At 52.6% G+C, this 22,319-nt stretch overlaps 1 protein-coding gene across 2 annotated transcripts in view; it reads right to left on the bottom strand.

The window, feature by feature from the left end:
* Positions 1-22,319, bottom strand: part of OPHN1 (oligophrenin 1) — a 52,742-nt gene that overhangs the window by 14,021 nt on the left and 16,402 nt on the right. For both annotated transcript variants that reach the window (XM_058033002.1, XM_058033003.1), the window contains exons 3-14: positions 18,582-18,643; positions 17,118-17,189; positions 9,192-9,293; positions 8,187-8,297; positions 7,477-7,581; positions 6,405-6,534; positions 4,984-5,084; positions 3,392-3,483; positions 3,192-3,270; positions 2,555-2,588; positions 1,195-1,257; positions 221-295 (exon numbers count right to left, since the gene is read on the bottom strand). In XM_058033002.1, coding sequence (XP_057888985.1) covers positions 221-295; positions 1,195-1,257; positions 2,555-2,588; positions 3,192-3,270; positions 3,392-3,483; positions 4,984-5,084; positions 6,405-6,534; positions 7,477-7,581; positions 8,187-8,297; positions 9,192-9,293; positions 17,118-17,189; positions 18,582-18,643 — 1,026 coding nt within the window. The remainder of the gene's footprint in view (positions 1-220; positions 296-1,194; positions 1,258-2,554; positions 2,589-3,191; positions 3,271-3,391; positions 3,484-4,983; positions 5,085-6,404; positions 6,535-7,476; positions 7,582-8,186; positions 8,298-9,191; positions 9,294-17,117; positions 17,190-18,581; positions 18,644-22,319) is intronic.

Here is a 22,319-nt window from a genome sequence, read left to right as displayed (position 1 = left end):
ATCCTTCCAGAGACAAACCTTACACCAGGCTGGAGGGCTCCCTGCAAAGGCCACTCTCCCAGTCCAGCTCATTGTGTTATCCCAGGAGAGAAGGGATAACACAGAGGGGCCACAGGGACCAAAACCCATGCTGGACATTTCTCACTGTGGAATCCTCTCTGTTCATCACAAACAACTCAAGAACAGGACAGTGTCATTGCACAGAATAATCAATTCTTACCAAAAAAAGCATTCAGTAACTTCTGCACCTGGATGTTGCTGCCAACAGTCCGGTACACGCCCTCCGTGGTGATTCCTGAGAGGACAAAGCCAAGAGTGTCAGCCGAGGTTTCCTGCTGGCGATCCAAAAGCCCCATCTAGTGGAAACGTTCTCCTGCTGCTGGGCTCTGTCCCACACCCCGGCTTCTGTCCCTTATCCCAGGTTCTGTCCCACACTCCAGGTTCTGTCCCATCTCCCAAACCCTGTCCCACTCCCTGGGCTCTGCAGGCAGGGGCTCTGCTCACCCCAGCAGCCAAGGCCACCAGCACCACCGTGGTCACCATGTCACAGCCAGGTGAGCACAGCCAGGGTGTGGGACACACCAGCCCACACATCCCATTTCTTTACCATGGATTTGCTCAAACCCCTACAGAAGACAAAGGCATTAAAAACACTGGCCAGTGCAGGGACAGGCAGAAGCACTGTCTCTCCTAGCTCTGCCAGCAGGGTCTTTGTGCCCTCACTGCTCCCCACTCCAGTGAGCCTTGGCTGCCACAGCCCCAGCAGCACCAACCCCACATCTGGAGATAAATCCAGACCCCTGTCCCACACTGGTGGTGTTCACTGGTGCTGGATGTTATGTGACAGCCCAGAGGATGAGCTGCCACCCTTCCACCTGCTGCTGCTGCTTCACAGACTGGGGCTGAAGCAGCCTGTGGCCATCCCTGCTGCCAGAGCTGCTCTCCTGCCCAGCACTGGGTGTGCTCAGGGCCAAAACTGAGAAAACCACGAGTGAAAACAGCAGAAAGGTGGAACTTCAACCCCAACAGCCTTGGTACAACATTCCAAAGCAGGTGGGACTTTTGCTCCCAAAGAACTGAAGAGCACACATTCCTCAGCTGAAAGCTGCAGTCCTGTGCCAGTGGCCAACCCTGTACTGCAGGAACCACAGTGTGATCAAGGTCATGGGAAGCCAGGCTGGGTGAGCTCCTCACCTTTGGTCTCCACTGCATTGATGCACTTCCGAACAAACTTGAAGCCCACCTCGTTCAGCTCCACTGTTTGGGACAAGGAAGCTGTGTTAGCTGCCTGAGCCCTCCTGGAGACCCTGGGAGCCCCCAGCCCACCCCCAGCCCTTCTCAGCACCCAGAGCCTCAGTGCCCCAGCACACAGGGTGCTCACACCTGCACCCACACCCCCTCAGGAAACACCAGTGATCTGGACATCCTAACAAGGAGTTATTAGTTCCACATGTTCTCCCGTTTTTCCTCAAATTTATTTTGAGTTGCAGCACTGCTCCCTACCCCCTCTCTGTCTTTAATAGTAAGGTATTTAATAATAATAATAATAATAATAATAATAATAATAATAATAATAATAATAATAATAATAATACTTTGGATTGTATCTGATAAAGACTTAAATAATACTCTCCAGAGCAAAATCTGTAGTTAAAGTTATTCCTCGTCATGGGACTGTGTAATTTCTGCTTATCTACATCACTAGGATTAAAAAGCAAAACCAATCCAGCTTGATGTTCTGAGGAAAATGAGCACAGGGCTTCCTCCACTGAGCTGGGCAATCCTATGGGATCCCTGCATTTTCAGCAGATTGTTTATACTGATTCTGTCTGCTCTGAGCAACAACAACATCAAGCTCAGACATCTCTTAGCCCTGCCCCAGGAACAAGCACAGAACCACCTGGTGCTTGACACTGAGGGCTATGATACCACTGGAATTCTTACCAGCTTTAATCTATGGCAAATAGAGAATGTTTATTCAGTGGAACCCTAATTTACATTCTTCCCAGCGTGTGATGTGAACATGGCCACACAGCAGGGTTGTGCTCATGCTTCTGGGAATGCTCCCCCTGTGCTCATTAGACCCAGCTAGCTACAGTGCTGATGAAGTGAGCTCTGGGACAGAATGCAGGTTTCACCCAGCTGACAGAGCCCCAGAGGGGTTCCAGGGCTCTGCAGGGTGCACCCCACAGCTGACAGGGGGGACACAGGACACGGTGGTTGGTGGGAGATGCAGGGAACTCAGTGTCACCTCCATTGCCCTGTTACAACCTTTGTTAAGGGACATATCCTCAGAATCTCTCCCTGAGGTGCAAACTGAACCTCACATCCCACTGCTCCTGGCTAAATAAAACTGCTCACTGCAGTTCTATGCAACTCATTCTCATCTGGGCTCAGTGCCAGGCACTGTGGTGTGAGAACAGCAGTGACACTGCTGTCACGGAGCGGGGACAATGCTACTCAGCAGGATTTGAGGATGAGTGTATCTGCAAGGAAAATTCTGCCTGGCCTCGAGGCTGTGAGAGCCCAAAGAACAGCAACAGAAGTGACTCACTTTCTTCCTGCTTCGTGATGGGACTGTGATAAATCTGAAAAAAGGGCGGGAATGGGGGAGGGAGAAGCAAAAACATCATCAGCATGATTTGGAATTTATTTCTAAAAGAAAATCCCATAAATCATCCCCAGATTACCCAGAGGCAATCACAGCCAAAAAGACAATGTCCCATAGAAATCTCATTTTATAATTAGGCAAGAACCCATTATCTGCACAATCAAGGAGTTTCTGCTGCCTCCCTGTGTTTCAGTGGGGCACCTATTGCTGGGGAAATTCTCTGTTCTGTAGGCAAACCACAGGGCTCTGGGCTCTGCTCAGACTGAAGGAAGAGGACATCAGTAGGCACAGAAAGGTTGGAGAACACAGGTGCAGGGTGGGCAGTGACACCTTTGGAAAGAGCTAAGGGCTGCTAAGAGCAGGGACAGGCCAATCATCTCCAGCAGGCAGTGAGGAGCAGGAGTGAAGCAGCCCGGAAAGGCTGGGGTCTGGAACACCCTGAGATTTCAGGGAGAAGCCCAAAATCCCCAGCGGGAGCTGAGGGAAGGGCAGGGAGCCCGTGGTGATGGTGCAGCAGCCGCCGGCAGAGGACACTGCTGGGCAGCGCATTCCAGCTGGGAACGGCTCCAGGGACACTCACCGGCTCCTTCCCGTCCATGGCCTCCATCCACAGCCTCCGGTTGGCTTCTGACAGCGCCTGCAGCGTGATGGTCCCGGACCTGGGCACAATTCCCCCAGGGACAGGCAGGGAAAGGAAGAAAAGTTGGTTTTAATAGACAGTAAAGAGGGATCTGCTGCTGGTCCGTGGGGTTTGGGGCCACCAGGCATGAAGCCTCTCACCTTTCATTAGTTTCAATGTCAAAACAAAACCTTTTGTCTATGGAGTCAGTCTTTCTCCTTACACAGGATTTCAGGGTCAGGTCCAAGGTGCCCTAGGAGAGAACATGAAAGGCAAGGTGAGAGGACAGAAACATGGGAGAGTTTGGGTTCCTCAGGCCCAGCCCAGCACTGCCCACAGTGCCTGTGCTGATATTCCAATGGCACTGGTACCAGGGCACAGGTGGCTCTCCCACCATCATCACAGGCAGATGAAGTTCCAGGCTTGCTCTCAGCCAGAGAATGTTCTGGACTCAACAGCACTACCCCACACAGCAGCACCCTGCCCCTGCAGTGCTGGAACACTGCTCCAACCATCCCAGAGAGGCACTGCCTGTCTCTGAGGCCAGGACCATGCTCAACCATGCCCTGACACAACTGGGCTCTAATTTTTACCAGGGCTGGCTGTCAGTACCAGTTACCCACAGCACCAAGGAACCAAATGGCTTTACACAAACATGTGGGGCACAGGGAGGTACATTTCCTCACCCCAGACAGAGCAGACATGCTCTGGAGAGGCTCTGCTCTGGCCCTGGGTGTTTGTGTCCCTGCACTCCACAGCAGATTAATTCATAATTTGATTGTGGTTTTGTGGCCAGCTGTGACCTGATGGTGCAGGCTACCAATATTTGGGAAAGGCACTAAGTTTTCCCAGACCCTTCCTGCAGTACTGGGCCTTACTAGACATGATTATAGCATAAATGACAACAAATCTCTCCATACAATAGTTTGGCTATTTCTTTGCCCAGCTCTCTGCCAAGGGGTTGCAAAACATCTATTTTATTTTCCTGCTGCAGTGTGCAGAGCCCTGCCAAAAGCAGAGCATGAGCTCACACACTGGAGCACACAGGCCTGGCTGGGAAGGCCCTGGGGACCACTCCATGGCAGAGGAGGGCGGGGGACTCAGCTGGAGGCTCCATCCTCCCAGCCCTCCCCTGTCACGAGGAGAACTGAGGGAACTCCCAGGCTTTGGAAAGCCAAAGCACTTTGTGAAAGAAGCAGTTACCCAAATTGCTGCCTTAGTGCAGTTTGGAGCTGCACTGTTACCCCTCTTCTCTTCCAACACTGTCCCAGTCCCACAGAATCAGTAATGAGAGCAGAAATCAAACCACAAACTAGTGCTGTGAGCACGCAGTGCTGTGAGGAAATGCTGCATTTGGAAGCAGGAACTCCTGTAGTAACTTGAGTCATTCAGGCCCTTCAGTGGCTGCCACAGTTTTTGTGGGGAAGGATCAACATCAGCTGGCCCAGAGAAGCACAAGTTTCACCCCAGGCTGAACTCATGGGCCAGCACTGTCTGGTATCTCTCATGTCACAGGACCCACATCTGCTGCCAAACCCTGCAGGGCTCTCAGGGACACAGTGGAGTGAGACCTCTCCTCACGGGGGTGCCTCTTCCAGGTGACACCAAACTGCCCTGAGTGGGCAGGGAGGGGACAGAGCCCACCCCTCTGCTCTGTGGCACCTGCAGGGTCAGCTGTCACAGGAAGGGAGGCCATACATGGGTGGAAGGTGGGTCCAGTGCTTGGGCCAATGTTTGCAGACATCCAACTCACCTGCTTAGCTCCAGGCTTCTGGTCTATGGGTGTCATCCGTAAGGTTTTGGCCTCTTTTTCATACTGGCAGTAATACTTCACCCAGGAGATGCCCAGAGCCCCTGCAGGACACAGGAGAGGCTGGAATCAGGGACAGGGCTGTGGCTTGGTGCAGCCAGCAAGGTCAGGCATGGTCAGTGCTGCCCACACGTCCTCCCTTCTCTGGGGATGGACACTGACAGCTCTGGGGACATCAACCTCGCAGGTGTCTCCATGGGCAAGAGTTAGGAGGAGAAGAGGAGCAGAGGAGGAGGAAGAGAGAAGCAGGAGGAGAGGAGAAACAGGAGGAGGGGAGGAGGAGAGGAGCACAGGGCAGCCTGTGTCTCCAGCACCCTCCCAACTCACAGCTGGTGAAAGGGCATTTGTGGGACTCTGACCACAAGTCAGGCTGGTTTGGCCAAGCCCAGCCAAGACCTACACTGACAGGATCCTACATGTCCTGAATGTCTGATCCACAAACCCCACTGCTTTTTCCTGTGGGTGAAAACTCAATAATGAAGACAACAGCAGCTTTGAAATACTCTGAAGTTCCTATTTCCAGATTCATAGTCACTTTCCTCTGTTTTCTTACTTGAATTCATTTATAGGAAATAATTCAACTAGTATTTTTTCTATAATTTGTTTTTAAGTTGCAGTTGTCAGGAAGAACAACTTTTCATACTTGATTTAGAGGGAAGAATAAATAGAGACAGAAAATAGCCATTGGCCTGCAGGAACATGCCACATTTAGGATCTAAAATTACTGAGTGTGCTTTCTTTTAAAAGCAAGATAAACAGACATAAAAATATATGTATAAATAGATTTCTACGTAGGATTAAGAATGAATGCTTACAAAGTTGTCTGTAGCCCCAGAGGTCACACTTTTGCACAGACTTATGTCCCCTGAGCATTCCTGCTGCGTGGCCATGGAGAGCTGCAGCCAGGTTTTGGAAAAGGCTGCATTTGGTCTGATTTTATTCTGCTCAGAATTACAAGTTTTGCTCTGAGCAGCTTAGCTCAGCACTGGTTCCACCTTGGCTGTGCTCAGCTGCTCGCAGAGGCTGCCAGAGGGAGGCTGGGCAGGACACCAGATTCACCCTGGTAAAACACAGCCAAGGCAGAGCCTGCCAGAGCTCCAGGCTCTGGAGTCATAAATCCCATCTCAACAGAGTGCAGGGCAATTATCCCTGTGCTGTCACAGATATGTCACTTGGACAGAGCTCTGTGCCAGTGCTGCCAGCTGAGGCTGCCAGTGCTTCCAGGCACTGCAGGCAGTGACACCTCAGCAGTGGCAGAAGGTGACACCCTGGGCTTGCTGTGCATGGCTGTGGTGACACCCAGTGCAGCAGGGAATTATGTCAGGGCAGCCCTGTTGCATCCACCTGCATCCCAAAGCCATTACATTTCTCCTGAGTGTACAGGTAGCCCTCGATGGTGGGCTGCCCAGGCAGCTTGCAGGTTAGGGGTGCTTCCTTCATCCTCTTCTTCAGATCTTCCAGCTCCTCCCGTGTGCTGGAAAAGTGATTCCTTGTCTGGGAACAGAAAACAAACAGAAGCATATTAGAACATGAGCAAAAAGTGAGCTGCAGGTTATTTATTCCTGGATAAATCTGAGGTGCTGTTGCAGAAATGAATCCATTCCCGAAGTACAAAACATGGAAACCACTCCACAAATCCACATGGAACATGGCTATAAGAACCACTGAGCTCTAAGGGATGACTGAAGAGACATATCATGTGCAGAGATGGTGCTGAGGGCCACAGCTGGGAGGCCACTTGTTCCCTTAATTAGGGAACTTTAGCACATTTCAAGGCTGGCTGGAGCAGAGGAGCTCCCATTCACAGCATTGCTTGGGTAACAGGTGTGTTCTCCTCCCAAAGGTGTTGATCATGCTACAGTGCTTTGCATGAAAGAGTCACACCTACAGGGGGTACAAAATCCAGGAATTTGGATGGAATACTCCTTGGACCAATTAATGAGCCAGCAGCAAAACCATCCTGGCTCAGATTTACAGCTGTTGTTCCACAGAAATGAAGGCCAGTCAGGAAAGACTGAAGATAAAGGAAACAGGACTCAGATATTCTACCCCATGAGCAGACTTGGCCAGCAGAGGAATTTACCAAAGCATGCAGAAAGCCTGCAGGAAGCCAGCACCATTAAGATCAAGGTTAGAGGCCTTCTTATAGTACAATTTCAATCTCTTGATTGAAAGAAAATCTCAGGCTTGTTTATGCACCAGGTTAAATTATGCAACTGCAGTAGCCCCTTCCAGAGAAAACAATTTCATAGACTTGTGAACTGTCCCACGAAGAGAGGGGAAAACCCACGTGAACTGAGAAGGAAATAACTGTATCTGCAACAATGCAAACATGGCCAGACTGCTTGGGTGGAAAGACCTTGCCATCAGAGGTGTGTAAATACAAATGAGAACAGAAGTCACACAGAAAAGTCCTTCAGCTGGGCAGGGACTCACGTTCTGCAGGCTGAGCTGGAGCTGCTGCTTGTATGGGAGGAAATCCTGTGTCAGCTCCACTGTCAGGTTGTTGTAAGTGAAGAGGCTGTGGAGAAATGCCAGCACCTGCAGTGGAGGGAAGGGACACACTGAACTTCTGTGTTTATAATGGAAGGAAAGATGGACAGAGTGTGGGGTTTCAGAAATTACATATGCAATTATTTTTTCTTCACTGCTTTGAAATGCCAGCCTTGATATGGCTTATCCACCAGTGTCCTTAAAGCTCAAGCTACCAGCCACACATCTGTCTGAATAAAACCCCCAGAATGAAAGACCTTGCAGGGAGACCCAGAGCAGATGTGCAGAGATCATCCACAAGATCCAAGGATCCCACACCCCACTGCAGCTGGCACTGGGGCAGAGCCACCAGCCAGGGCAGGGTCCCTGCACTCAGCCAGGCTGGGACAGGTGAGCAGGGCAGGTGACACCTCTGTCCCTCTGCAGACAGACAGCACTCACCAAACCCAGGGGGGCCAAGATAAGTCATAACAAGACCTGTAGCTCTGTACAGTGTCCAGCCTGTTCCTCAGAATCCACAGATAGCCAGAAGAAACAGGACTGGGGCTTCACAGTGCTCCTGCCCCACAGGACCTAATCCAAGCTGGCAGCTCATCCCCTGCCAGCACATCTGAGCGTCAGCAAATGAGACTGAGAGCAAAGGAAGCTCCTACCGGCTCCACAATACTGAATTTCTTGCTTTCTTGTACTTCCTGGATCTGGTACACATACTCAAGGGAGGACTCAAAGAAATTGTGTCTCTCTTTGTCCACCTGAAGGTCAGCCTGGAAGAAAGAGGGAAAGGTGGAAAAAGAAAATACATCACATGTAGTTTGAAAACATTTGACTCGCTTTTGTCTGTCAGCCCACACACAGTTCTGTCCTCACTGAAAACCTGCCTGGTGTCCAGCCCAGCTGTGAGCTGGAACATGGATATTCCTTTAGGTCTGCCCTTTTCTGGCTCCCTTTCATTCAAGGATCTAAAACCTCTTCTCACTCTGCAAAGAAAAGGCTTTCCCAAAGCTCTTTTATTACTTTAGCACAAGCCTCTTCTCCTGACAAGACCACCTTCACCACCCTCTTGCCTGACTCCATCTGTGTCCCAGAACCAGCAGCTCTGCAGCTGCAGCAGTGGCAGGAGCACACAATGAGCTCACACACAGTCTGCCTTGCAGACATTCTCGTAGGTTGATGTGACAACTGGCCTGACAGATCTGACCAGATCCAGCTGGCTTTCCTTCCTTGCTGCAACATGCCTGCAGCAGCACCAGCTGGAAGGAACCCCCTCCTCTGCGTGCCCCACAGCCACCCAAAAGCACCAGCAGCAAGGCAGGACACCAGGCCAGCAAAAGGAAAAATAACTGGTTACTTTTCAGCCAGAGCACTTCCCCAGGTGAAAGGGTGGCCAGTCCCCAGCTGTGCCACTGGTCACTGCCCTTCACCATCAAGGTGGCAACAAGCAATGACAATGTCTGAAGCCACAACCAGCATCCAACAGACACAGGAGAACTGAGCTTGATTTCCCTGATCTCACAGAGAACTCAGGCTTTGGGTAGATTTAATTGATTATCAGTTTCAATTGGTTACTTTAAGGGATGATTCCTCTCCTTTTTTTTAAGACCTAGAGCAGTTGGTGCTGTTGCTTCTGGACCTAGCTCTGAGAAAAATTCCATACACACCTCCTGTAACTGAGATTCCTTCTTTTTGGAAGACAAATGCAAGTGGCGATCCAGCATAGAGTAGAACTTCTCTCCATCCTTCTCAAACTTTTTCTTTCTTTCCTGTAGATGCAGAGAGGTCAAAGCAGAACCAGTTATTGGCATTTTCCAGATAAGAACATGCATCAACACCGAGATTCTTTCTGCAATTCTGTATTCCCATGGACAAATTTTGGTCAACCCAGGCAGAGAACAGAAGGCCACTTCTCATTTGCTCTGATTTCACAGCCCCTTGCCTACCTTGGATGCAATTATACCTCAAGACCCAGTCTAGCAACACAAGAAGTATTTTTTCATGCCAACATCATGGCAAAAGCCCCATTGAGGAGGTGCTGTTCCCTCTCTCAATCTCTTCAATTTCCAATAGACTGAAGATGAGCTCATGCATCAAAAACCTGTTCACCACCTCCTGACATGCTGCTCACACAGCCCAGAAACAACTGGGCAAACACTGCATTGTCAGAGGCGCAGCAAGGTCAAGAAAAGGTTCATTAGATTTTGGCAACTTTCTGTTCTAAAGAGTTTATAATTTGTTTCTGAGAGTAGCAGAAGGAAAGCTGAAGCCTGGCAGGTCATCTGGCAGGCAGGAAATCCTCATCTGCCTCAGCAGTGCTGCAAAGAGAGCACAAATGAAAAAGAGCAGCAAACAGAGATGTTCAAGAAGGAACCCCTGAGAGCAGGCAGGGAGCAGCAGGACTGAGCACCAGGCTCTTGGCTCCTGCCTGCACTGACTCTGACATTGGCAATCACAAAACAACCAGAGTAGGGGCCAGGTTGACAAATACCCACTTTAGATGGTATCTGACACATCAGGGATTCCTGGGAGGCAACTAAATTACTGAAATCAGGAAATTCCAGCCTGGCAGCAGCCTCAGTGCCAGGTCCAAGCAGCTGAGAGCTGGTATACACACAGTGCAGGTGTGTATGGGATGCCCAGATCTTCTGTCTGGCTTTTGAAAACTCAAGCAAGTGGAAAGCAGTTCCAGCTTCCTGGGGAATTACTGCTATCTTTCAACATCTGTCTCCTGAAAGCTCTGAAATCCTGTTCTCTTGCCCCCACTCAGAAATGCATGGATAAGCAAGCATACACCAGTGCCACAGCCAGAGCAGATGGGCTCTGCCAGGCTGCTGGGTATTAGGAACTTTCCTCACGAATTCAGGAGTGACCACAGCTTCCCCTGCCTGAAGTTTTGCTTCCCTGTTCCAGTTGCAGAGCCTATTCCATCTGTCTGTCTGGATGCCCTGCAGCAGGATGCCTGGGGGCTCCCAAAGCCCCTGGGCTCAGCACAGGTGGCTCCCAATAATAGGAACAAGCCTTCCTAGCAGCTGCCTTCCAGGGAAGAGGATTCTCTCCCCACCAGAGTCCTGCCATGGCTGCAGTGAAAGCACAGTTACCATGAGGAAGTGGCACCAGCCCCTGTCTAAGTGTCTGGAGCAGGGCGGGCTTAGCCCAGCAAACCTTTTCACCTCAGCAATTGCATATCCTGCTGTGCAGAGCCTGGAATTACAGGACACCTGAAGGGAAGTGCATCCTCTGCAATCACCCCCTGCAATATCAGGTGCTGTGACTCTGTGTTAGCAGCCTCACACACCAGAACAGAGAGATCTACACCAAATCCAGAGCAAGAGAGAGTCCTCCAAGGGTGAATCCTAATTTAAGCAGTGCAGCAACTGTGGGCTGAGGCCAGGAAGGAGAATGAAAACAAACCATCACCCTCGTGACTGAGGCCCTGAGCAGCAACCCCAAACCCAGAGCAGCGAAAGCATTTGTGGAGCAGCAGTTCCTGTGTCTGTGAGGTCAAACTCCTGGGCTGTCTGTGCCATTAATGCCCTGTCTTATACAGCCAGGAACTTTTCTTGTTCCCATTTCCTCAGAGAGCCTCCAAGCCCCAAGGCCACAGAAGTGCAGGGAAGCAGAGCTGCGGGCACAGCACTCCTGATGCCACTTCCTCACGTCTCAGAGGAGATGGCTGTGCCAGCAGCACGTCCTGAGATAGAAAAGCAGGTGCTGCCATGGAAAGGTAGCTGCAAACCCAACCAAGGGTTCCACTGTCTCCAGCAAGGTGGTGTGCAGAGGTGGTGGTGGCAGCACTGGGATGGTGCCATCCCTGCTCCTCAGCAGCAGCAATGGGGCTGGAGCCACTCCAGGAGCTCTCTCCCACCTCTCACCACCAGCAAGCAACACTCATAAGGTGATTCAGCTGTCCCCACCCTGTGGAGAGGCCAGCAGGGAAGACAGCCACACTGCAGGCCAGAGCTGGGACCAACCTCTCCTGCTCTCCATCTGGGAGGCTGCTCACCTGTGCCAGGTGTAGCCATGATATCTTCTGAAACATCCTTTCCTTAAGATTTCTCCTTCAGAGAAGCTGAAAGGCCTCAGGAACAAAATGTAAACATTGATTATCTACTGGTGTGGGATGCAACAGGTGCATCTGTGATTGGACTCATGTGGTTGTTTCTAATTAATGGCCAATCACGTCCAGCTGTCTCAGACTCTCTGTCCAAGACACAAACCTTTGTTATCATTCCTTCTTTCTCTATTCTTAGCCAGCCTTCTGATGAAATCTTTTCTTGTATTCTTTTAGTACAGTTTTAATATAACATATATCATAAAATAGTAAATCAAGCCTTCTGAAACATGGAGTCAGATCCTCATCTCTTCCCTCATCCTCAGACCCCTGTGAACAGGGTCACAGCCAGGAGCTGTGGGAAGCACAGGGCAAGGGAACCACCAGAGCCTGGTGCTACCATGGCCAGGCATGGCAGAGCCCATGGGCAGGGGGATGTGCCTCTGGATGCAGCAGCCTGGGAGCACGTGGCTCCTGGCCTGTCCCCAGGGGAGGTGACATTGCTGTGGGAGGCTGTGGTGCCCGTGCACGTGGCCACAAGAGCCCACGGAGGAGGCCATGAGCTGTGTGTGGCTGCGGTGCCCACACACATGGCCACAGGAGGCCACAGCCTGCAGCCACAGGGAGACCACAAACCACCAGGCTGCAGCTCTGTCACCAGCTTGTGGGCAGCTCCCTGGTGGGCTCTGAGGAAGAGAAAGGAAGAGCCTGGAAGAGCAGGGGAGCTCCTTCTGCAGCAGGAGCTGGGGAGCCAGACAGGAACAACTCTGGGAGTGCCTCCTCCTCTGGCAGCACCCAGGCAGGCAGGGACACCCTGGGGACAGGGAGCACTGAGCTCTTCCTGGGGATTGAAGGGACTGGGGACATGGAGCACTGAGCCCTTTCTGGGGATTGGAGGGACTGGGGACATGGAGCACTGAGCTCTTCTTGGGGATTGGAGGGACTGGGGACATGGAGCACTGAGCTCTTCCTGGGGACTGAAGGGATTGGGGACATGGAGCACTGAGCCCTTTCTGGGGATTGAAGGGACTGGGGACATGGAGCACTGAGCCCTTTCTGGGGATTGGAGGGACTGGGGACATGGAGCACTGAGCCCTTTCTGGGGATTGGAGGGACTGGGGACAGGGAGCACTGAGCCCTTCCTGGGGATTGAAGGGAGTGGGGACATGGAGCACTGAGCCCTTCCTGGGGATTGAAGGGAGTGGGGACATGGAGCACTGAGCCCTTTCTGGGGATTGGAGGGACTGGGAATGATGTCCAGGATGGACCCATGTGTGACAGGACCACAGTGCAGTGTGGCATTTTGGGCCACTGAGAGGGAGCTGGCCAATCATTCCCACTCTGGCAATTAGCATGTAACTGAACAGCAGAAGGATGACCTACAAATCCTTCTGAGCTGGCTGCTGACCAGAGCAAGCCAAGACAGAAAAAAAAAACAACACTAAAAAATCACCCAGACTGAAGCACAATCTGGAAACACGAGCACAAATTAATTCCTCATGAATATTCATCAAAGGGCAGCACCACGTTTTCACTGAGGTTTGCCAAAAGGCACCACCCACCTTCCCTTTGTTGCTCACTGGGAGACACCGAGCAGATCCCACTGAGGGCAGGCAGGAGGGGGCTCTGAAACCCCCTGTGCTGGGAGCTCTGGCAGGCACTGCTGTGCCCAGGAATGGCACAGCCCATGCTGGGAGCTCTGGCAGGCACTGCTGTGCCCAGGAATGGCACAGCCCATGGGGCAGCAGTGCCTGCCTGCTGAGGCTCTGGCTGCTCTGTGTGTGCCAGGTCCTGCTTGCACCCTGACTGCCACCAGCACTGGGGTGACACCAGCGCCCCTCAGCAGCTTCAGGTCCTGCTCATCAGGGGGAAAAGGGCAAACAGACTTGGCAAAACTCCTCTTTAACCATTAGTTGCTAATTAGGATCCTCTGAAATCCCCATTTTCAGGGAGGTGGAGCGAGTGGCAGGTGAGAAGCCCAGCTCACAGGCCACTTCTCCTCTCCATAAGGAAAATCAAACACACTTTTCCTGCTGGGAGCCCCCACCTCCATGCACACCTGAGGGGTCTGGGTGCAAAAGTGGTGGATGCAGGATCATCACAGTTCATTTTTAAGAGGCATCTGCAGTTAATTTAAAAACAGACTTCTAAAAAGTCAAAGGGTGTAGAAAGAGCAGTTCTGTCAAAGCACACTCAGTTCATCCTGGCATTTTACCCTCACCCACTGCTTTCTCTCAAATGCTCCTTAGGCCCTGCTCCCCCAGAGATGAAAGCATGCAGAAGTTATTAACCTCCCTTTCTTTTAAAATTATAATTAATGAAATTAATAACAGAATTATATAAGACCTTGTAGGAATATGTTATCTCCTATGGAAGAAATTTTGACAAACACTGCAGCTATTCAGCATTCCTCTTGCTCTTACAGTACATCCCAACAAAATTCTCCCTCTGATTTTTTTGGTTGGCTTTGTGTTTTTTTTTTTTTTTAAAAGCTGTCTCCTTCCAAGTGAAACTGGAATTAAACTTTTCTATTCAAATCCTCCTCAGCTTAGTAAGTTTGGCCAGCTTCTTCCCCAAGGGTCCCAGCCCCACAGTGTGGAGCTGAGCCCCAGGGCTTGGAGAGAGAGGGATGGGACCTCCATGTGCACCAGCTCCTTCCCAAACTCACCCTGGGCCATGAGTGCCAGAGCTGGGCAATGGCTCAGCTCAGGGGGTCCCTTTTACCTGTGCAGTGTCACTCACAGTGACAGCAGGTCTCAGGAGAATCACAGAATCACAGAATCACAGAAGTTCAAGACTGGAAGAGACCTATAAGATCATCAAGTCCAGCCGATGTTCTAACTGTTCAACTAGATCATGGCAGCAAGTGCCACATCCAGTCTTTTTTTGAATTCTTCAAGGGATGATGACTCTACCACCTCACTGGGTAAATGATTCCAGTATCTGACCACTCTTTCTGTGAAATATTTCCTTCTTAATTCTAACTTACATCTCGCTTGACGCAGCTTGAGACTGTGTCCTCTTGTTCTGTCTGTTGTCGCCCAGAGAAAGAGACCGACCCCCAGCTCACCACAGCCACCCTTCAGGAAGTTGTAGAGAGCGATGAGGTCGCCCCTGAGTCTCCTTTTCTCCAGGCTGAACAACCCCAGCTCCCTCAGTCGCTCTTCGTATGGCTTGTGCTCCAAGCCCCTCACCAGCCTCGTTGCTCTCCTCTGGACATGCTCAAGTAACTCGATGTCCCTCCTGAAGTGAGGGGCCCAGAACTGGATGCAATACTCCAGGTGAGGCCTCACCAGTGCCGAGTACAGGGGAAGAATGACCTCTCTGTTCCTGCTGGCCACACCATTCCTGATACTGGCCAGGATGGCATTGGCCCTCTTGGCTACCTGGGCACACTGCTGGCTCATATTCAATCGACTGTCAACCAGCACCCCCAGGTCCCTTTCCACCTGGGCACTATCCAGCCATTCCGTCCCCAGCTTGTATCGGTGCAGGGGGTTATTGTGGCCGAAATGCAATATTTGGCACTTGGACTTATTGAAGCAGTGACCGTGGGGCTGTGCGGGAGGGAGCAGCTGGAGGGGCTGCCCCGTGTGGAGCACAGAGGAGACTCCCCTGCTCCCGGCTGAATGCAGACTCAGATGTGCTGCTCAGACTGGCTGTGCTCCAGCCAGAGCCATCACAAAGCCTCAATTCAAGGGCTCTTCCTATTTGGCTGCAGCAGCTCGCACAGGGAACAGAAAACATCTCACAGAAGGCGACGCTGCCAAAATACGGAAACCGAGCAGAGGGCACAAATTCCCTGTGTCATGTCTCCAGGCTGCCCTGGGCTTCTGCCCCTGCTGCAGATCAGAAAGGGTCCATGGGGTGATGGAAGGCCCAGCAGCAATGGGAGGAACCCACACTGACAGAGCACAAATGAGGAGCCTCGTTTGTACTTCCCCCCTCCTGCTGCTGGCTGGGGATGGCCCAGAGATGCTCTGCAGGCTGGCAGGTGAAGGAAGGCTCTGTGCCCAGGGTGACACCTCAGGCTGCTGTCAGAGAAGCATCAGAGCTGAGGACATGGGGCTGGAGTGGCTGGGGCTCACTCCCAAACTCGCACCCTCTCAAGGCTTTGGGGTGGCACTGGGGACAGGGGTACCTCCCTGTGCATCCCTGTCAGCATGGCACAGCTGGATCCTGGCACAGTACAAGGTGCTGTCCTGTGAGCTCCCGCATGGAGCTACAGCACAGCTCTCTTCCCACCACAGTGCCCTGGCACCTCTGCAGCTCATGCTCCTCACAAGAAACAAAACCCCAAACCAAACCACAATGGCTGAGCCATCTGCAACACCCCCTTGCCCTCTGCCACCTCTCCAGCTGCTCTGAGCAGTGCCCTGCCACTGTCACCACCCTGTGGTGGTGGTGCTTCCACCTGAAGCACTCTGCCCATGCACAGGGGCTGAGGAAGGGCTGCAGGCTGCCAGGTGAATCCGTGCCAGTGCTGGGGCAGTGGCACCAGCCCTGCTGAGACCCGTGCCTGCCACCAGGGAAGGGAGCAGGACATGGGCACAGGCCTGTGGGTGCAGCCAGCTCAGCTCTCAGGGCACAGCAGGCTCTGGGCTGGGGGCAGAGCGGCCCTTACACACCTTAAGGGCTCTCTGGGACAAAACCAGCCTGAAGGACGTGAGGGCAGGGGCCCTGGGCAGCACCTGTGCCATGCTCGTGGCTGCAGCTCTTCAGAGGGCTCCTCACACCAGCCCTCAGGGCATGGCAGAGGGCAGGAGGGCCATCAAGTATCTCTCCTCAAACCCTGTATTTATTAAAAGTCAAAGCCTCCAGATGGGCTGGGCTGAATCCAAGCCTCAAGTGTTCTCCAAAACATCTCCATTTCAGAGCTGGGCCAGAGCCAGCCCCATTTTAAGCTGCCGCTGAGTAACATGGAACCTGGATTTCTTGATAGCAGACAAGGGAAAAATGATCTTTTGTGCTCCACATGTGCAGAATTTGCTTTTTATAGCTTGTTTCTTTAAAAGTTTGGTCCATCTGAAAGACTCATTAGATGCTTTATGTAAATATTTCATAACAAAAGCCCTATGACTATAATCAGGTTCTGCCTGCTGGCCTCTCCTGCTTTCCCTCCTTCCCTTCCTCCCTCCCACTCCACCACACACTTCTCTGCAGAAAGTATTTTATTCTCAATAGCACTGACTGAACAAAGGAGAGAGGGGGTGAAGCAGCAAGGAGGTTCTCCTGGCTGAAACAAGCACTCCTTGCTCAGGACTGAGGCAGTGCTGGAATCAGGCCAGGAGAGAACCCAGAGAATTCGGGAAAAGATTTTGGAGACTCTTCAGATTGAAAAATCAGACTAAAAGTCACAGCACGAACCCTCAGCCAGCAGCTGAAAGCCAGCATTGAGCAGGGAGTTTGTGAGTGCCTGAAGTCAGAATGCAGTGGAGCAACTGCTTGTTAGCAACAACAGGAGAAAAATCTGAATTCAAAGACAGTAACAGAAAACAAATCTGTTTACACTGAAAACAAACAAACAAACCAACCTTACCTTGGTGAACCCTATCTGCTCCTTCCGGAAATTTTCCAAAGGTTTGATCAGCAAATCACTTGCATTCTGCACCTACAGTGCGAAGAAAAAGCATTTTAACTGCAGGGTGCTGATCAATTTTCTCTTAAACAGAGGCTGAACATGGCTAGAAGCCAAGAGCTCTGAGATTTTAATGTTTTTGACTGGAAACTTCTTCTCTGTCTGTAGGTGAATTCACTTAAACCATCTGTACCTGCTCTTCCCCATGGGTGACACACAGCAAACCCCAGCCACCTCCCAGGAGGCTTTGGGGACATCCTGTGGGTGACAGGGAGTGTTCCCCACCTCAAATAAAGGATGGGGTTCCCTTGTCTGGAGATTCAGAACATCCAGGGAAAAGGGAAAGCCTGCCTGTGTCCCTTCCACTCCTGCCTCAGATCTCAAAGATCTCAGAGATCTCTCCTGGATGGTGCTCTGCCTACCTTTGTCATGAATCCACATGAAAGTGAGTTCATCCCAGTTTGTATCACTGGCTGCAGCTCCGTTCAGGCACTGGGACCAGCTGCTGTCTGCTCCCATCCCCACTCCCCTGACAGGCTCTGTCCCAGGCTCCAGAGAAGGGAGAGGGGGACAAAAGGGGACAGGACACCACACAGCACAGCCCCTCAGGGGATTTAAATCTGATGAACACAGTGAGTGTAAAACCTCCTGAGGGAGCTGCTATAAAACAGAACTGGTCCTAAAAGTAGAGGGAAAAAACCCCAACTTTGAAAGTTGGACAGTGCTCATAATCCCTGAAACACCTTCCACTGCTGCCCCCGCTGCCAAAGGAGCCACTCTACCTGGGATGTAACTAATAATAAAGAAATATCTCAGTGCTTTCCTGGTTTCCTGCAGTTCCTTGCCTGCCCATGGCCCCTCTGGCCCAGCCTGGCAGGAGCTGCTGCTGCTGCACGAGGCAGGGGAAGGCAGAGCCAAGCAGCACATTCCTGGCACGCTGCACGCTCTCCACCGAGCCTAACCTTCATGTTTTTCCTGGAATTAGGAGTGGAATGGGAAGCCAGCACTGGCTCTGGAGGAGCCTGGAGAGGCTGAGGGCGCATGGCAGCAAGAAGGTGATGGCAGTGCTTTGTACTGCAGGAGCTGGAGCAGCACTGATGGCCTCAGGGACACCTGCCTTCCTGCACCCAGCAAAACTGAGCGAAAACACTTCTGATTCTTTAACCCTTGGTTTCCCCACGGTGAGCAGCCCCTCCAGCTGCAGGGCCTGGGGCTCTGTGCCTGCCTGAGCTGCCTGGGAGAGCCACAGCCCCCCACACCCATTGCTGTGCCTGCCCATGCTCAGGGCCCATGGACAGATGAGTACAGAGCACATTGCCAGTGCTCCCAGCTTCCCTCTGATGAGAAGCCTGACACAGAGGCACATGGTGCTGTGGCTGTGATTTGGCATTCAGGAATGACAGAGCCCGGCTCCCATCTCCTTACCATCATGGACCTCTCCAGCTCCACTTCTTGCAGCAGCTCTGCAAACTCCTTAAAGGACTCGGCTGTAAGAAAAGAAGAGGCTGGTCAGGGGAGCTGGGACATGGCACTGGATGTGGCACTGGATGTGGCACTGGAGTGTGTGACACACGTCAGGACACCCCAATGTGGCTGCACCCCCAGCATGGCCATCTAAAGGCTGACCAAAAACCAAGAAGAGGTGGCTTCTTTTGGCAGAAACTGAGTGAGGCAATGCCAGGGGCAGCATGGCCTTGAGGGGTATTTATGTATGCAAGGGACAGGAGGGTCTCACACCCAGGCAATGAAGGAGTGAAGGCCCTGGGAAGGTGAGAAGATGTTAACGAAGTTTTATTAGGAATTGTGTTATAGAGATGGCAATATAGGTAGCAGAGAAGGGACAAATGCAGGGAAAGGCAAACAGGGGGAAGGGGAGCTGGCATCCCCAGGGCCTGCAGCAGGGCATTTTGGGCAGGACAGGGGTGCCAGCAGCACCAGGATGAGCTGTAGGTGCCACCTCTGTCCCAGGAAGAGCTGCAGGGGCTTGCCAGGACCAGGACAAATGTGTCAAATGAAAATGGCCTGAAATGACAAAGCTCACATGCAGCACCAGGAGGCACAAAGTCCATGTACAGGAGGAAAGGCAGCAGGTGTAGACATGGTCACAGACACGGACACCACTCCCTAAAATCTCAGCAGTGAAACAAAAAGATCTCGTTGATAAGCAGTTGGAGTCCAACTACAATAAAAATAGCATGAAACTTTTCCTTTAACAAACTGAAATAACAATAATTCAGCCTGGGGAGATAAAGGACTAAGTGGGAGCAGCTGACCCCACACCAAGGGGGGAGCATGCAGCCCCTCTCCCTGCCCATCAAAGGAGAACTTGGGAAGGGGCTGAATTTGTCCCAGGGGAGGAAACCCCTCAGCAGGAGAGCACTGACAGTACCAAGCTAAACTCCCCTCTCTCTGGGCTGCAGGCAAGGCTGGGCAAACTCCTGCCCATGCAGGTAGTGTGGCTGTGTGCTGGCTGCCTGGGGGAACACCCTGATCACCCCAGGGAGTTAGCTGGGAAAGTTTCCCACAGCTCCAGCCTGCTCAGCACAGAGTGGGACAGGTCTGGTGGGTCCCAGGCTCCCTCTGGCCCTGGTGGGAACATCCCAGAGTGGCTCTGTGAGACCCCAGAGCTCTGCAGTTCAGACCCTCCCTCCCTGCTGGGCTGGGCAGGGCAGGGCAGGGCAGGGCAGCACACGAGGGGCACAGCAGCTGTACAGCAGTGCAGGCACAGGATTAGCTTGTCCCACAGGTCAGGGAGAAAGTGCTCCTGTGCTCCCTGTGCAAGCTGAGAGTCCTCTCCCCTCAATCACAGCAGCACCTTGGGAGAGGTACCTGCCCTAAAATCCAGTGTGAGGATTCATTCTGCAGCTGCTGAGACACACAGAAGGGAACAAACAGCCTGGTGACACGGGCACTCGGCTGGCAGTGGCACAACAGACCTTCCTGATGAGTCAGGAGCTTCTGAGCTCTCCTCCAGTGACTGCTCCAGCACCCAGCAATGCAATGGCCCTACAGCTCATGGTGCTCACACCCAGGGCCACACGTGGCAGTCACTGTGGCTCCCCAGGATGGTGGAGTGCACGGACACCAGGGGCCTGAGCCAGGAAAATAATTATCACAGGGAGAAAGAATCCAGCCCCAAACTTACAGGGAAATATGTCAGTGCATAAAATGTTCCCTCGCCATTTTTTCCCTTTGCTCTACAGGAAGAGCCCAGGAACATGTTTCCTGGCTCCAGTCACAGAACAGCCCACTGAGTCTGACCTGCACCACACACAAGGCTCAGATCCTGCTGCCAGCCCAGCAGTGCCTGGGGTGCATCTGTGCTCCTGGCCTGGGTCAGACTTTGCCAGCCCATGCAGGGCAGTGTGGAGCAGGGGGGCCACCAGCAGCCACAGCCTGCCCAGCCACACCTGGGCAATGACACCTGGAAATGCCAGAGCGACTCTGCTGGGCAGCCAGAACCATTCCAGGAAGGTCCTTACAGGATTCCAGGTTCCCATGCCTGGAAGGGAAGAACATTCCCCCCCATCTCACTGCCCCTCCATCCCTGCAGGAGCTGCTGATTTGTGTCCTGTGAGGTGACAGTGGAGGAGCTGCAGCTGTGGGGTAACACAGGTGCATCCATGACCTCTCACAAGCCCAGGGGAAAGTGCTGCTCACCACAGACAACATCAGCCCAGTGTCCTGACTGCCACCTGCAGTGTCCCCGCTGCCACCCGCGCGGGTGCCAGGCTGCTCTGTGCCCACACAAGGAGAGAGCAGTGTGACTTTAGCTCTATTTACAACCCAAACACGTTCTCTTGCAGAGCATAAGAAGTGCCTGGAAGTGTTGTGCTTCCCTCCCATGCCCTGCACATGAAATGAGCTCTGCACTCCCACGCAGCCCCCTGGCACCCTGGCAGATGGAAGCTGCTGTGTCAGGAATAAGGAAGCCTCAACCCCTGCAGGCACACCAGGGCCTGGGTGGGAGGAGAACACAGCCCAGGCTTCTTCACAGGGAAGCTGGGGACCTCTTCTTGAAAAAGCAAAACAAATCCTCCCCAGCAAAACTGAAGGGAAACACGCTCCTTTCACCACGGAGAGTTTTACATCTGCTCTCTTGCTCTCCCCCATCCCACACTCCCTTTATTCAACCTCTGTCATTCCCAGCAGCCTTGCCTGGTTGCTGGAGCTTTGTTCCTTCCAGCCAAGAGGAGGGACACTCCTTTCCTTGCATGGCTTGTTTGCCTCAGACCCCTCAGCTCCCAGGAGGGGCATTTCCATGGCAGAGTTCCCCCCTCCCTGACCCGTGTGTGTTTGCAAGCTCAGACCTCTGCTGCCATCACATTTGGAGGCTGATTCATTTCCAGTGGGTTTCACCCAGAGACTTTCCATAAAGGAAACAAGCTTTGGAGGGGCAGGCTGCAGTCTGCTTCACGTGGCTTTAAATACAACAGCCCAAGGAACAGGCTCTACTTCCTTCCCCTTCTGACAGCAGCTGAGAGATCTGACACCAGCAATGTCACACTGCTGCCACTCTGCAACCACTGCCTGACAAAAGCTGGTTTCCCTTTTTACCCCTCTGTGCAGCCCTTGGGAGCAGCCTGGAAAAGACCCTGTGCCTTGTGCCCCACCCCATGAATGCCCTGGGAATTCTCCTGCCTGGTGAATGCCCTGTGAGCCTGTGGGCAGCCCCAGCTCCTCAGCCCAGGCAGGAGGAACAAGTGTTTTGTCTGATGGGGCAGGGTGACAACCTTGGGGGCTGAGGATGCTTTGCTGTCCCTCCTGCAGCCCCCTGGCACCCCACCAGAGTCCCCTCAACTCGCTAAGCCAAGAGCAGATTCATGTGAAACGTGCAGGGTTTGGGGCATTAAGGCCCCCAGGCTGTGGATGCTGAGTGACTCCCAGAGCTGAGCTGGGGGAGGGCAGGGATGTAACACAGCTCCAGGATCACTAATCCCCAAGCAGATGTGCAAGCAGCAGCCCTGCAAGGCTGCCCAGGGCACAGATGGCCATTGTTTTCCGTTTGAGACACATCCAGCAGCCCTTTTCCCCAGCAGTTTGCAGCCTGGTGCCCTTGCAGGGCAGCGTGGGGCAGTTTGTTCCAGCACAGCAAAGGCAGCTCTGGGAGCAGCACCCAGAGCTGGGCTCACTGCAGCTCTGGGAAGAGGGGCTGGCTGGGAG

Source organism: Melospiza georgiana, chromosome 12 (genome assembly GCF_028018845.1).
Source record: "Melospiza georgiana isolate bMelGeo1 chromosome 12, bMelGeo1.pri, whole genome shotgun sequence".
NCBI classification, from domain to species: domain Eukaryota; kingdom Metazoa; phylum Chordata; class Aves; order Passeriformes; family Passerellidae; genus Melospiza; species Melospiza georgiana.
Note: the sequence above shows the minus strand (reverse complement) of the source record. Positions and strands in the feature narration are given on the sequence as shown.